The sequence below is a fragment of the Canis aureus genome, chromosome 7, assembly GCF_053574225.1.
Source record: "Canis aureus isolate CA01 chromosome 7, VMU_Caureus_v.1.0, whole genome shotgun sequence".
Classification (NCBI taxonomy): domain Eukaryota; kingdom Metazoa; phylum Chordata; class Mammalia; order Carnivora; family Canidae; genus Canis; species Canis aureus.
The window spans coordinates 10078881-10091968 of NC_135617.1; the positions used below are offsets into that span (position 1 = coordinate 10078881).

At 36.8% G+C, this 13088-nt stretch overlaps 1 protein-coding gene across 6 annotated transcripts in view; it reads right to left on the reverse strand.

Annotated features, from left to right (window-relative positions):
* Positions 1-13088, reverse strand: part of LIN28B (lin-28 RNA binding posttranscriptional regulator B) — a 136221-nt gene that overhangs the window by 51521 nt on the left and 71612 nt on the right. For all 6 annotated transcript variants that reach the window (XM_077902941.1, XM_077902946.1, XM_077902944.1 and 3 more), the window contains one exon: positions 9842-10026. In XM_077902941.1, the coding sequence (XP_077759067.1) occupies positions 9842-10026 (185 nt within the window). The remainder of the gene's footprint in view (positions 1-9841; positions 10027-13088) is intronic.

Consider the following 13088-nt stretch of genomic DNA (forward strand, 5'->3'; position numbering starts at 1 on the left):
TACACAATTGCATCAAAAAGATTAAAATACCTAGAAATACATTTAACCAAGGAGGTGAAAGATCTATATACTGAAAACCACAAAGCATTAATGAAAAAAATTGAGGAAAACACAAATAAATGAAAAGCTATTCTGTGCTCACGGACTGGAATAATTAATATTGTTAAAATGCCCATACCACCCAAAGTGATCTACAGATTCAACGGAATCTTTATCAAAATTTCAATGGCAGTTTTCACAGAAAACAGTACACACATTCCTAAAATTTGAATGGAGCCACAAAAACACTGAATAGTCAAAGCAACCTTGAAGAAGAACAAAGCTGGGAACATCGCACTCTCTGATTTCAAACTTTATTACAAAATAATAGTAATCAAACAGTATGGTACTGGCATAACAATACATAAAAACAGACTCATAGGGACACCTGGGTGGCTCAGTGGTTAAGCGTCAGCCTTTGGCTCAGGGTGTGATCCCGGGGTCCTGGAATCGAGTCCCCCATTAGGCTCTCTGCAGGGAGCCTGCTTCTCCCTCTCCCTATGTCTCTGCCTTTCTCTGTGTGTCTTTCATGAATAAATAAATAAAATCTAAAAAAAAAAAAAAGACTCAGACCAATGAAACAGAACAGAAAGATCAAAAATAAACCCACATATGTGGCCAATTAATTTATGACAAAGGAGTTAAGAAAATACAATGGGGAAAGGACAGTCTCTTTACCAAATGGTATTGGGAAAACCGGGCAGTCACTTGCAAAAAAACAAAGAAGAAACTGGACCACTATCTTACACCATACACAAAAATCAACTCAAAATAGTTTTAAGACTTGAACATGAGGCCTGAAACCACAAAACTCCTAGTAGAAGAAAACCTAAGGTTTAAGTTCTCAGACATCAGTCTTGGCAACGATTTTTTGGATTTGACAACAAAAGCAAAAATAAACAAACGAAACAAAAAAAACTTCTACACGACAAAAGAAACCATTAAACAAATGAAAAGGCAACTTATACAAGGGAAGAAAATATCTGCAAATCATATATCTGATAAAAGGCTAATATTCAAAATCTATAAAGAACTCATATGATTCATTAAGCAAACAAACAAATAATCTGATTAAAAGTGGGCAGAGGAACCTAACAGATATTTTTCCAAAGAAAACATACAAATGGCCAACTGGTACACAAAAAGGTGCTAAATATCACTAATCACTAATCAACGTCATCAAATATCACTAATCATTTGACAGGGAAAGTCAAATCAAAAAGCACAGTAAAATATCATCTCCCATCTGCCTATAAACAAAAAGACAAGAAATAACAAGTGTTGGGGAGGATGTGGGAAAAAGGGAACTCTTATGCACCGTTGGTAGAAAGGAAGGGAGCCCACATGGAGAGCAGACTCTTATCACTGCTCCTTCTTATTTGTACTTGTACTGCATTGTCCTATATTTATCATGGTTTCTTTTCAACAGTTTCTTAAGTATTTGGGAGGTTTATATTGGAAAGGTTATGTATCCCCCTCCTGGTTCTCTGCACCCAATTGTCCGACTGCTGGTGGCAATGTTAATTAGTTCAACCAAAATGGAAAACAATATGGAGGTTTTTCAAAAAAATAAAACTACCATATGATCCAGCAATCCCACTTCCGTGTATATATTCAAAGGAAATGAAATCATTCTCTTAAAGAGATATCGGCCCCCTCTGTGTTCTCTGCAGCACTATTTACAACAGCTAAGACATAGAAACAACCTAAGAGTCTACTAGTAAATGAACAGATAATGAAAATGTGAGATACACACACATACACACACATGACTTAATCAGCCATAAAAAAGGAAATCCTGTCATTGGAGACAACTTTAACGGATCTTGAAAGCATCATGCTAGGTAAAATAAGTCAGACAGAGAAAGATAAATACTGTATCACCTTACTTATATAGGAATCTAAAGAAACTAAACTTGACGCTGAACAGATTGGTGGTTGCCAGAGGTGGGGGTTGGGGCTGGATGAAACAGGTGAAGGTGATCAAAAGGTAGAAACTTGCAGTCACTAAGACAAGAAGTTCTGACATTTAATGAACAGTGCATGGTGACTAAAGTTAACAATACTGTATTGTATATCTGAAAGTTGCTAATTGTAAATTTCAGAAGTTCTCATCACAAGAAAAAATTTGTAACTATGTGAAAGCGATGGGTGCTAACTAAACTTACTGTGGTAATCATTCCCCAGTATATACATATATGAACTCATGATGCTGAACACCTTAAACTAACACAATATGTCAGTTATATCTCAATCTAACTGAGGGCAGGGAAGGTATAATTCCACTTTTACTCTATTCATGGAAAGACAAAAGTATAGTGATACAGAATAGGTCAGTGGTGGCCAAGGGTTTTAGGTGGGGGAGAAATAACTGCAAAAGACGGTAGGGAAAAAAAAGACAGAGGGTTGGGGCACCTGAGTGGCTCAGTCAATTAAGCATATGACTCTTCCTTCATCTCAGCTCAGGTTTTGATAGCAGGGTCATGATTCAAGCCTTGCCTTGGGCTCCACGTCCAACGTGGAGCCTAATTGAAAAAAAAGAGGGAAATTTTGGGGGTGATAGAGTGTTCTGAAACCAGATAATAATGGTAACTACATGAACATATATGTAAAAATTCACAGAAGTGTATACCAAAAGAAAAAAGTGAATTTTAATATATCACAATTTAAAAAATAAAATAAAAACAACTCTCCATGCAAACAAAATACATAGAAATATACCAATGCTTACATTTTAAAATAGAAGTTAACTGGAACTCTAGCTTTCTAGTACTTTAGCAAACCAAAGTAATTATTTAATTATCATTATTTTAAATATTTTGTAGGCTATGAGTTTGCAAGTATCAAAGTACTTGAGTAAGTACTTGAAAGAAGTATTCAAAAATGATGAGGGTGTGTCAAAAGGACACAGAAACCAGCTGGAACTAGTAACAGAATCTAAAAACCTTGAGCATTAAAATAATTATTAAATAACATAATTTATTGATAAAGACAGAAACTCATGATGCATATTGAGATAATAAATAAAAAATGGAAAGTTTGATAAAGATGATGATATTTAGGATGCCTGGGTGGCTCAGTGGTTGAGCTTCTGCCTTCAGCTCAGGTCGTGACCCCAAGGGTCTTGAGACCGAGTCCCACATCAGGCTCTCCGCAGGAAGCCTGCTTCTCCCTTTGCCTATGTCTTTGCCTCTCTCTGTGTCTCTCATGAATAAATGAAGAAAATCTTTAAAAAATATATGATATTTACATGGCCTCAAAATATCTCATCACAAATTGCTAATTATGAAAAGAAAAAGTAGTGGAAAAAAATAAAAATCCTTTGCCATCTGACAGGATACAATGAGAAGAATGCAGCACCACCTCCATGACCTTCTTGTCAAAGATGAATAACCTCAATCTAATAGTAAGGAACCATTAGCTAAATTCAGGCTATGATCTGGATTCAATCTGGTGTTTTTCAACTTGTCACTCTAACCCTTATATTGCCTGTTAACTAAAAGTTAGGTTGAGAGAATTTTGTTAGGTTCAAGATACACATTTTTGCATAATACTTCCAATTCATAGAATATATACATGTTGGAGAAACAAGTTTAAAGACACTAGAATGAATCCCAATTATGGCACACTCTACAAGACAGTTGGTCTAGTCTCTTTAACAAGTTAATGTCATAAAAGTCCTTCCTAACGGATGCGCGTGTGTAGGGAGGGACTGTTCTAGATCGCAAGAGACTTAAGACATATAAAACTAACTCAATGCCAGGTTCCTTAATTGCATTCTGATTTGAAAAAAACAACCACAGAAGATAAGTTTTAGACAACTGGGGACATTTTTAAATGGACCATAGCTACACTAATAAACATGAAAATCTGGTCAAAGCACAATTTTATTCTCATTATTTAAGGCTTTCTGCAGAAGTAAATATGATTAATAACCATAAAAGAAATCAAGAAAGTTACCATAGATCTCTCAAGTCTTTTAAGCATTTAGGAAGCACATCAATGCCTTGGAAACTGCTCCAAACATCAGTTAACAGTGCCACATCCTGCTTTCTCATTGTTTCAGTTTCTGTAACAGAAGTCTCTGCTTATTTGATTATTTAACTGCAATTTGTTTCTACCATTTTACAAAAATCGTGGCACATGGAAAACCAGAACTGCTAATCTTACAACAAAAATTATAAACATCCTTGGGATATTTGATCATTACATGGAAAACATTAGCATGTTTGATCATCAGTTGGAAATCATTAGATACCAAATTGTGTAAAGGCTTTAATCACAGTAAGATACACAACAAACATCGACTGTGGAAGCAGTAATTCACCCTCTGATGACCACCAACTTCTACTCTCTCATTCTTTCTAGCACCCCAACTACACCAATTCTAGCACCCCACCTATAACCCACACCCCATGAGCCTGCCACTTTTTCAATGACTTCACTCCTTACCTAGTTTATACTGTATAATCCATCATTAGAACTGCTCCCTTGTACACACTGTCAGTGCCCGTGTCTCCCTTTGTCATTCTCAACTAGGAAACCAACTTATTAATAAATCCATCGTTCTGCCTATTTCACAGCTGTAGCCATGAAGTCACCAGTGGCTGGAGAAAAAACACAATCATACTGAGTGACGTTACTTTAAATCCATGTCCACTAATCTTCAATAGGTTGTGGTATTACCTGTAATTCCACCTTTTTCTCTATAATGAGTTCACTCTTTTCCTATTTCAATTTTTTATCTTTTTTATTATTTTTAAAAGATTTTATTTATTTATTCATGAGAGACACACAGAGAGAGGCAGAGACACAGGCAGAGGGAGAAAACAGGCTCCATTCAGGGAGCCTGATGTGGGACTCGATCCCCAGATTCCAGGATCACGCCCTGGGCCAAGGCAGGTGCTCAACTGCTGAGCCACCCAGGCGTCCCCTGTTTCAATTTTTTAAAAAGATTTATGTATTTATTTGAGAGAGAGAGAGAGAGAGAGAGAGAGAGAGAACATGCGTGAATGAGTAGGGGGAGAGGCAGAGGGAGAGAATCTTTAAGTAGACTCCCTGCTGAGTGTGGAGCCTGACACAGGACTCGATCTCATGACCCATGAGATCATGACCTGAGCCTAAACCAAGAATTAGATGCTTAATGGACTGAGACACCCAGGAGCCCCTTAATCTCCTATTTTATACCTTCTTTCTTTGTAAATCTCCAAACTACCTCTTCCACCATCCCTCTCCAGTTGATGACCTTGCTTGAAATTTCACTAAGAAAACTGGATAAAAAGCTCAGAAATCTCACCTTATTTCATTCTTGTATGTACTCACCTGTATCTGTACCTGTGCGCTGTGTCTTACCTCTACTTCTGAAGAAATGAACTATCCGTGCTTGCAAGGCTAGCTGTCTCCATTATGCTTTATATCCCAAGCCTCTCTCTGATTTTCTTTTCTTTTTTTTTTTTCTTCTGATTTTCAACAAGGAAAATCACTCCAACGATTGACCTCCTCTTTTCTGAATGTTCAATCTTCCCCTTTCTACTGGACCATTCTCACTGACACATAAACATGCTATAAGTTCTATGCCTCAGCTGTTGCTTGATTTTTCTGCTATCATTTACAGGAAAACTCCCCAAACTGTCTAAATTTGCTGTCTCCACTTCCTCTCCTTTCCTTCTATTGAACACAACCAGCTTAGACTTTCACTCCCAACAGTCCACTGAATCTGACCTTGTCAACTTCACCAGTGATTTCCTTGTTGCTAAATGCTCAAGTCTTGGGGGTTATCTTAATCATTTCACCATCAACACCATTTCACACACGGGAGTCCCTCTCCTTCTTGAAATACTTCTTTCCTTGACTTATGAGACAAAACCCTTTTAATTTTCCTATTTCCCTCCTTCTAACTTAATGCCCTTTGCTTCTACTCTCCTGATTACTGGGTGCTGGAATGTGCTACAGTTTAGTGGTCTTCTCTTTTCCACGTATACTCACTCTGATGGTGATCTCATTCAGTGTTAAGGCTGTAAATACCACCTTTCTGCTGAATATTGCCAAGTCTTTTTATAGAGCCTTGGAACTCCATACTCTTGCATCCACTTGCCTAATCTATTTTTCCAATCAATGTCTATTATAAATCTCCAGCTAAATATATCTGAGACCATACTTCTAATTTTCTGCTCCTTCTCTAGTCTTTTCCCTCTTGGTAAATGGTCTCTTCATCTTTCTGACTGCTCAAGCCAAACAAACCTTGGAGTCATCCTGAATATTTCACTTTCTCTCAGAGTCCACATCTGATCCAAAAGTAAATCCTATTTCCCCTACCTTCACGATGTCAGAATTTTTGTTCCTCACTTCTGCTGCTACCATCCCAATCTGAACCACCATCGTCGTTTTTCTGCTTTAATGGAACCACCTCTCAGTGATTCTCAGCTTCCATTCTTACCCTTTCGCTTTGCGTTGTCACCGCAAAACTGCCAGTATGACACTTTTTAAAAAAAAGATTTATTTGAGGGAGGGAGAGAGAGAGTGCACGCAAGCATGGGTGGAAGGCCAGAAGGAGATGGAGAGAGAGAGAGAATCTCAAGTAGACTGCTGAGCATGGAGCCCAAAGGTGGGGCTTGATGGCCCAACCCTGAGATCATGACCTGAGCCAAAAACAAGAGTCAGATGCTTAACCGACTGAGTCATTCAGGTTCCCTAGATAGATATATGATTAATTTTGCAAGCTGGAAAGCCAAATAGCAATCAAGTCAGATAGCATTAAGGAGATAGAGACAGACTTGTTTGTATACAAATTCATGATTTTAAAACTTTTAAAAGTCACTATAATTAAAGCTAAATTTTATTTCACAAGCTGAAAAAATATCTATTTGAGGCAAAAGGTTAACATCATAAATACATAAAGACAATGTGAGAAAACTGAAAATCCATATTGGTCTTTGCTCCTGGTTCCTGGCATGGAGTTCCTAAAACCATTGTCACTTCCTAAGTGATAAAACCATTAGGATCATCTCTTGTTCTAACACTGGTATTGGACCTCTGTTCCTGACAGAGGGCTCTTGCAACCCCTGTTAATATCCTGGGTGATAGGGGTGAGTGTCTTTCATTCTAAGGGAATTCTGGGTGGGCTCCTAGGTAAGGGCTGCTCACCAGAAAGACCAAAGCATGATTTGAAGCTTGGAATTTTCTGTCCTGCTTAATGGGGACAGAAAGGGGGGAGAAAGGCTGAAAATGAAGTTACTGATTAATCATACCTACATGAGCAAGTCTCCATAAAATCCTAAGAGTGAGGAGTTCCGAAGCCTTCAAAATGGGATAGTGATCACCCCAACTCCACCTTTACACCAAGAGCCTCCCAGACCTCATCCTCTGTATATTCTCTTCATCTGTATCTTTTATCATATCCTTTAATGAACTGGTAAACCTAAGAGTTTCCCTCAGTTCTGTGAGTCACTCTAGCAAATTAACCAAGACTGAGGATGATGTGGGAACCTCTGATTTATAGCCAATCAAACAAAAGTTGGCAACCTTGGAACCCACTTCTTGCAACTGGCATCTAAAGTGTGTGGAGGGATACAGTCTTGTGGGACTTAGCCCTTAACCGGTGGGGTCTGACTCTGTCTCCAGATAGATGGTTCCAGGATCGAGTTCAATTGTAGCACATCCAGCTGGTGTTGTGGAGAACTGTTTTGTGTGGCAGTAAAATCTCCACACACTTGGTATCAGAAATGAAGTGCCATGTAATAATAAAGGAGACACACAAGAGAAAAAGATAGTAGGGAAGAACTAGGTTTTTCATAGTAGGAAAAAAGAAAACAGAGTTTTTCCTAAACAGAGAACTTACAAACCAATAATAACAAATGAACTCCTCATTAGTCATATGAGCAAAGGACAGAAAACATATAATTCATAGAAGAGAAAAATGAAAATTGACATAAAAATATACTTAACCTCAAATATATATATATATATATATATATATATCAAACCTCTAATCTAATCAAAGGACACAAAGGAAAAGAATGAGCTGTATCTCTTAACCTATATAATTGGAAAAATTTTTTTTTGATTTTTTATTTGAGAGAGAAAGGAACCATGTGGGGGGAGGGAAGGCAGAGGGAGAGGGAGAGAGAATCTCTAAGCAGACTCCCCACTGAGTCCAGAGCCTGATGTGGGGGTCAATCTCATGACCTTGAGATCATAACCTGAGAAAAATCAAGAGCCAGATACTGAAATGACTGACCCACCCAGGAACCCCAGAAAAAAATTTTTAAATGACATCATTCAGGGGTGCCTGGCTAGCTCAGTTGGTAGAGTATGTGACTCAATCTCAGAGTTGTAAGTTTAAGCCCCATATTGGGTATGGAGCCTACATTAAAAAAAATTTGGGGGCACCTGGGTGGCTCAGTCAGTTAAACGTCTGCCTTCGGCTCAGGTCATGATCTCAAGGTCCTGGGATTGAGCCTCTCTATTGCATTCTTGCTCAATAGAAAATCTGTTTCTCCCTCTGCCTCTCCCTCTGTCCCTCCCCCCTACTAGTGATTTTTTTCTTTCTCTCAAATAAATAAATAAAATCTGAAAAATAAAATAATTTTTAAAAATTGAAGAAAAATTAAAAAATATTTCTTTAAGGGGTGCCCCTGGCTGGCTAGGTCAGCAAAGACTGTGACTCTTGATCTCAGGATTGTAAATTTGAACCCTACGTTGGGTGTAGAGATTGATTAAATAAGTAATAATAATCTTAAAAATAAAATAAAATGACATCATTCCATGAGCAGTCTCATTTTTAAAGGAGTTTTATATTGGCCCTAATCATTTCTGGAAAGCAGTCTGGAAACAGACATCAAAAAATTTTAAATGCCTTATTTTTGATCCAGATTTTTCAATATTAGGTATTTATCCCAAGGATATAAACAGACAATTTTTCAAAAATGTACATATAAGGATTCCCACTGTGGCACTATTGATAAGGTCAAAATAGTCAAAATAGCTTAAATTTAGCAAATTACTTTAGCCTTGCATAAATTCTGGTACATTCAAAAAATAAATGAATTCTGGTATATTCACACAGTGGGAATTTATACAGGTGCTAATGACTGATATGAAATGTTCTTGATCTACTGTTAAATGGGGAAAAAAAGCAAGTTTCAAAAATACTGCATATATATTATGATTTCTACCTCTAGTTAGGATTTCAAGTGATTTTTTTCAGACTTCCTTATAATTTTTTATTATAAGATAACATGAGTTATCTTTTAAAAAGATAATATGAGTTCTCTTTTAAAAACAGACAGAACAGGGACGCCTGGGTGGCTCAGCGGTTTGGCACCTGCCTACAGCCCAGGGCATGATCCTCAAGTCCCAGGATCAAGTCCCACATCGGGCTCCCTGCATGGAGCCTGCTTCTCCCTCTGCCTATGTCTCTGCCTCTCTCTCTCCCTCCCTCTGTGTGTTCTCTCACGAATAAATAAAATCTTAAAAAAAAAAACAGACAAAACAATAAAAGTATTTTCATTTGAAAAAACAGATGAGGCGTTAAGACATACACAGAGGGATAGATAGCACTGTCTGTTGGAAATCTCAACTTCTCATTTGTGATCTCAGAACAATCTGGTGGGAAATAGTGCAGAGTTCAAATTGCAATATAGCCTATATTCCTAATAAAGTTTATTCAACTTCACAATGGTGGCATTTTATTTACTTTGACTAGACTATATTATATCCAATAACATAATAAAAAGGCAAACACATTTTCAGATTTTTTTTCCAAATACAATAAACTCACAAACTAACAAAGTAAAATGATTACCTATCTCCCTTTGGTTTTCTTTTTTGTAGTGTCTTCCCTTTGGGTCTTCTTTCACTTCCTAAGCAGGGGCTCCCACCAGGTCCAGTTACCCGTATTGATTCAAGGCCTTTGGAAGATTTTTTAAATGTGAATTCTACTGGTTCTCCTTCTTTTAGGCTTCTAAATCCTTCCATGAATAATTTGCTCTATAAAGAGTAGGGGAGGGAGGGAGAGAGAAAGAGAGATCATGATCATCAACAGTTCATAAATTTTCTTTATGATTTTAAAATGAACATGGCAAGATACTCACTATTCTACATCATAAAGTCTTTTTTTTACATCCAGTAAGAGTTATACCATTTTCAAGGTTCCTGTCGCAATGCTGGCAATGGGAGATAAGCTAACCATTTTTAAAGGCAATTTGGCAATATTTATGAAAACTTTAATGTGCATATTATTTAACCCAGTAATTCCACTTCAAGGAATTGCTACAGACATATACACAAAAGTTCAAAAATAAAGCAACAGAAGACCTTTATCAAAATTCACTACAGCACCATCTTAAAACAAATTACAACTACCCTAATGTCCGTCACTAGGAAACCGATGACACAAATTACAGTACAGCTATATAATGTAATATTATTGAGCCATTAAAAGAAGATCTTGCTGTTTGTGACATAGATATACCTAGAGGGTATTATCCTAAGTGAAATGAGTCAAACAGAGAAGGAGAAAACCATATGACTTCACTAATATGTGGAATCTAAAAAACAAAACAAAGCAGAAAGAGATCCACAAATTCTGAGAACAAACTGAAGGTTGGAGCAAAATGGGTGAAAGGCAGTGAGCGGTACACAGTTGCAGTTATGGAAAGAATAAATCACAAGGATGAAAAGTCATAGGGAATACAGTCAATGATAGTGTAATAGCCTTGTACAGTAACAGATGGTAGTTACACTTGTGGTGAGCACAGCATGATGCATGAACTTGTTGAATCACTACATTATGTACCTGAAGCTAATGTAACATGTAGGTCAACAATGCTTCAATAAAAAAAAAATTTTTTAAAGATCATGTATTAATGTGAAAAACAAACATGTAATATCGTTGAATAAAAATGTACAGGGTAAAGAATAGCATGTCTACCATAATGCCATGTAAGTAAGTAAGCTTTTAAAAGATACGTTTGTTTATATAGAGATGGGGTTTGGCATAACTGACAGCAAATCATAAACAGTCATTTCCTCCAGTCCTTTTTTTGGGGAAAGTGGGGAAACTTGTTGTTATACACATTATAATTTGAAAGGAAACAGATTTTATAATTTGAAAGATGGTTGATTTTTGTGGGGGGGAAAAAAAGTTTCCTCATTGCAAAAGTGTAACCTCAGTTACAAATATTAAATGGCTCTTCTGACCTAACATCAAAGCCAATGTGCCAATTCAAAATATACTAAAAATAATTAAATCATTAGTTTTATTTCTTGAAGCACCTCTGTGTATTTTATGGGCCCAATTTGGAGTATCGTGTAATTTTCAAAGACTTTTATGAATTTTGGGGCTAAAGGAAGCAAAACTAAATATGGTGGGAGCCCTTAGGTCAAGTCCATTCTTTTAAGTAAACAGCTATGCAGTATCGAATGAAGCATTTCATCTCATTTCTGCTTATCTCTAAATGTAAAGGATTGGAGTTTCCCCACATGTGTTCTATGAAACAATGATTCTGAGAAAGACTCCATGAAAAAAGGATTTTGTGGTCAAATAAGTTTGTGAAATGTTCTATCTTGCTTCTCCTTAGTTGAGTCACATTAACATATTAAAGTCTTAGATTCTATACCTCTCCTCTCCACCACCTAAATAAAATTCTTATTTGACTGTGTTTATTTAACCCAGCAATTTCCTAACCAAATTGATCCCAGAGCCCTTTCCTTATGACTACAGTTGACAAACACACTTAGGGAAATACTGGATCAGAAAGTCTTTATTCCTCCCAAGCCCATGACTCTAAAGGCAGGTGAATACCTACAATCTAATAATTACATGGAAAAAATAAAAACAACACTTCAAAATTCAAGGCAAAAGGAGACTATTCGTGGTGAAAGTAATATGACACATGAAAACAGGGTTTTTAACCAACCATCTGATACTTCAAAGATTTTTTGTTGTTGTTGTTTTAATTCATGACAGACACAGAGAGAGAGAGAGGCAGAGACACAGGCAATGGGAGAAGCAGGCTCCACGCAGGGAGCCCGACGTGGGACTCGATCCCAGGACTCCAGGATCACACCCTGAGCCAAAGGCAGCTGCTCAAACGCTGAGCCACCCAGGGATCCCTCATCTGATGCTTCAAAATCCGTCAAGTGGAAGTCTGCAATTTGGCAGCACCATTTTTGCTGTCTGGTGCTATGCAGAAGTCAGGAGAAAAAAAATCACAACTGCCTATTCTCTTCAAAAATTTTCGTTTTCACAGCTTTATTTAGTACTTTAAAATATTTTTTTTCTCCTAAGCTTTTTCCTAATTATAAATGGCTCTTTTTGCTTTCATTTCCTTTCTCACTCCCTACTCAAGAAAGTGCAGATTACCATATCAGGTGAAGGGGAGCATACATGGGTCAACTATAGCAATTAAGAGAATGAAGGGACAAGCAGTTTTAACTAGAACTATCATACGTTTATATATTTTGTTGTGTAATAAAAATTCTTCACGTATTTCCTCACAGTTCCTAGTACATGAGTGTACTTCATTTTCCTTTCTTTTTTGTACTTCATTTTCTATTGCTACAGTTTTTGATAGTTATTATTTATAAGTGAATTGCTTCTCCAAATCTAAAGTAAAATTTTACTTTTATGGACCACTAAGTTGTGGCTATTCCGCGTGGTATTCTTAAAGAATATTTTTAAAAATTCTATCTTATATTATTCCTTCCCCAAATTAGGACATAAGGCCATTTAGATTCATACTAACTGACAAGCATTATTGACAAGAAACAATAATATCTGTAAGAAATTATAGTGGTTTTTCAAGAAACAGATAAGGATTCACAGAGAATACTGTATCTTTTTTACTGCATCAAAATTGTCACTACGTAAGTGGGAAAGATTTATTGAAAGACCAGGAATTCTCTTATTATTATCCCTTCTCAAAAATCAACTTCACTCCTTGACTCGACAATTTTTATTAAAGTTACCTCCATTATTTCCGGTCACACTGATTTCAATACTTAGTTATACCCAAACCATTCACTGAACCTTGTGAATTCTGATTTTA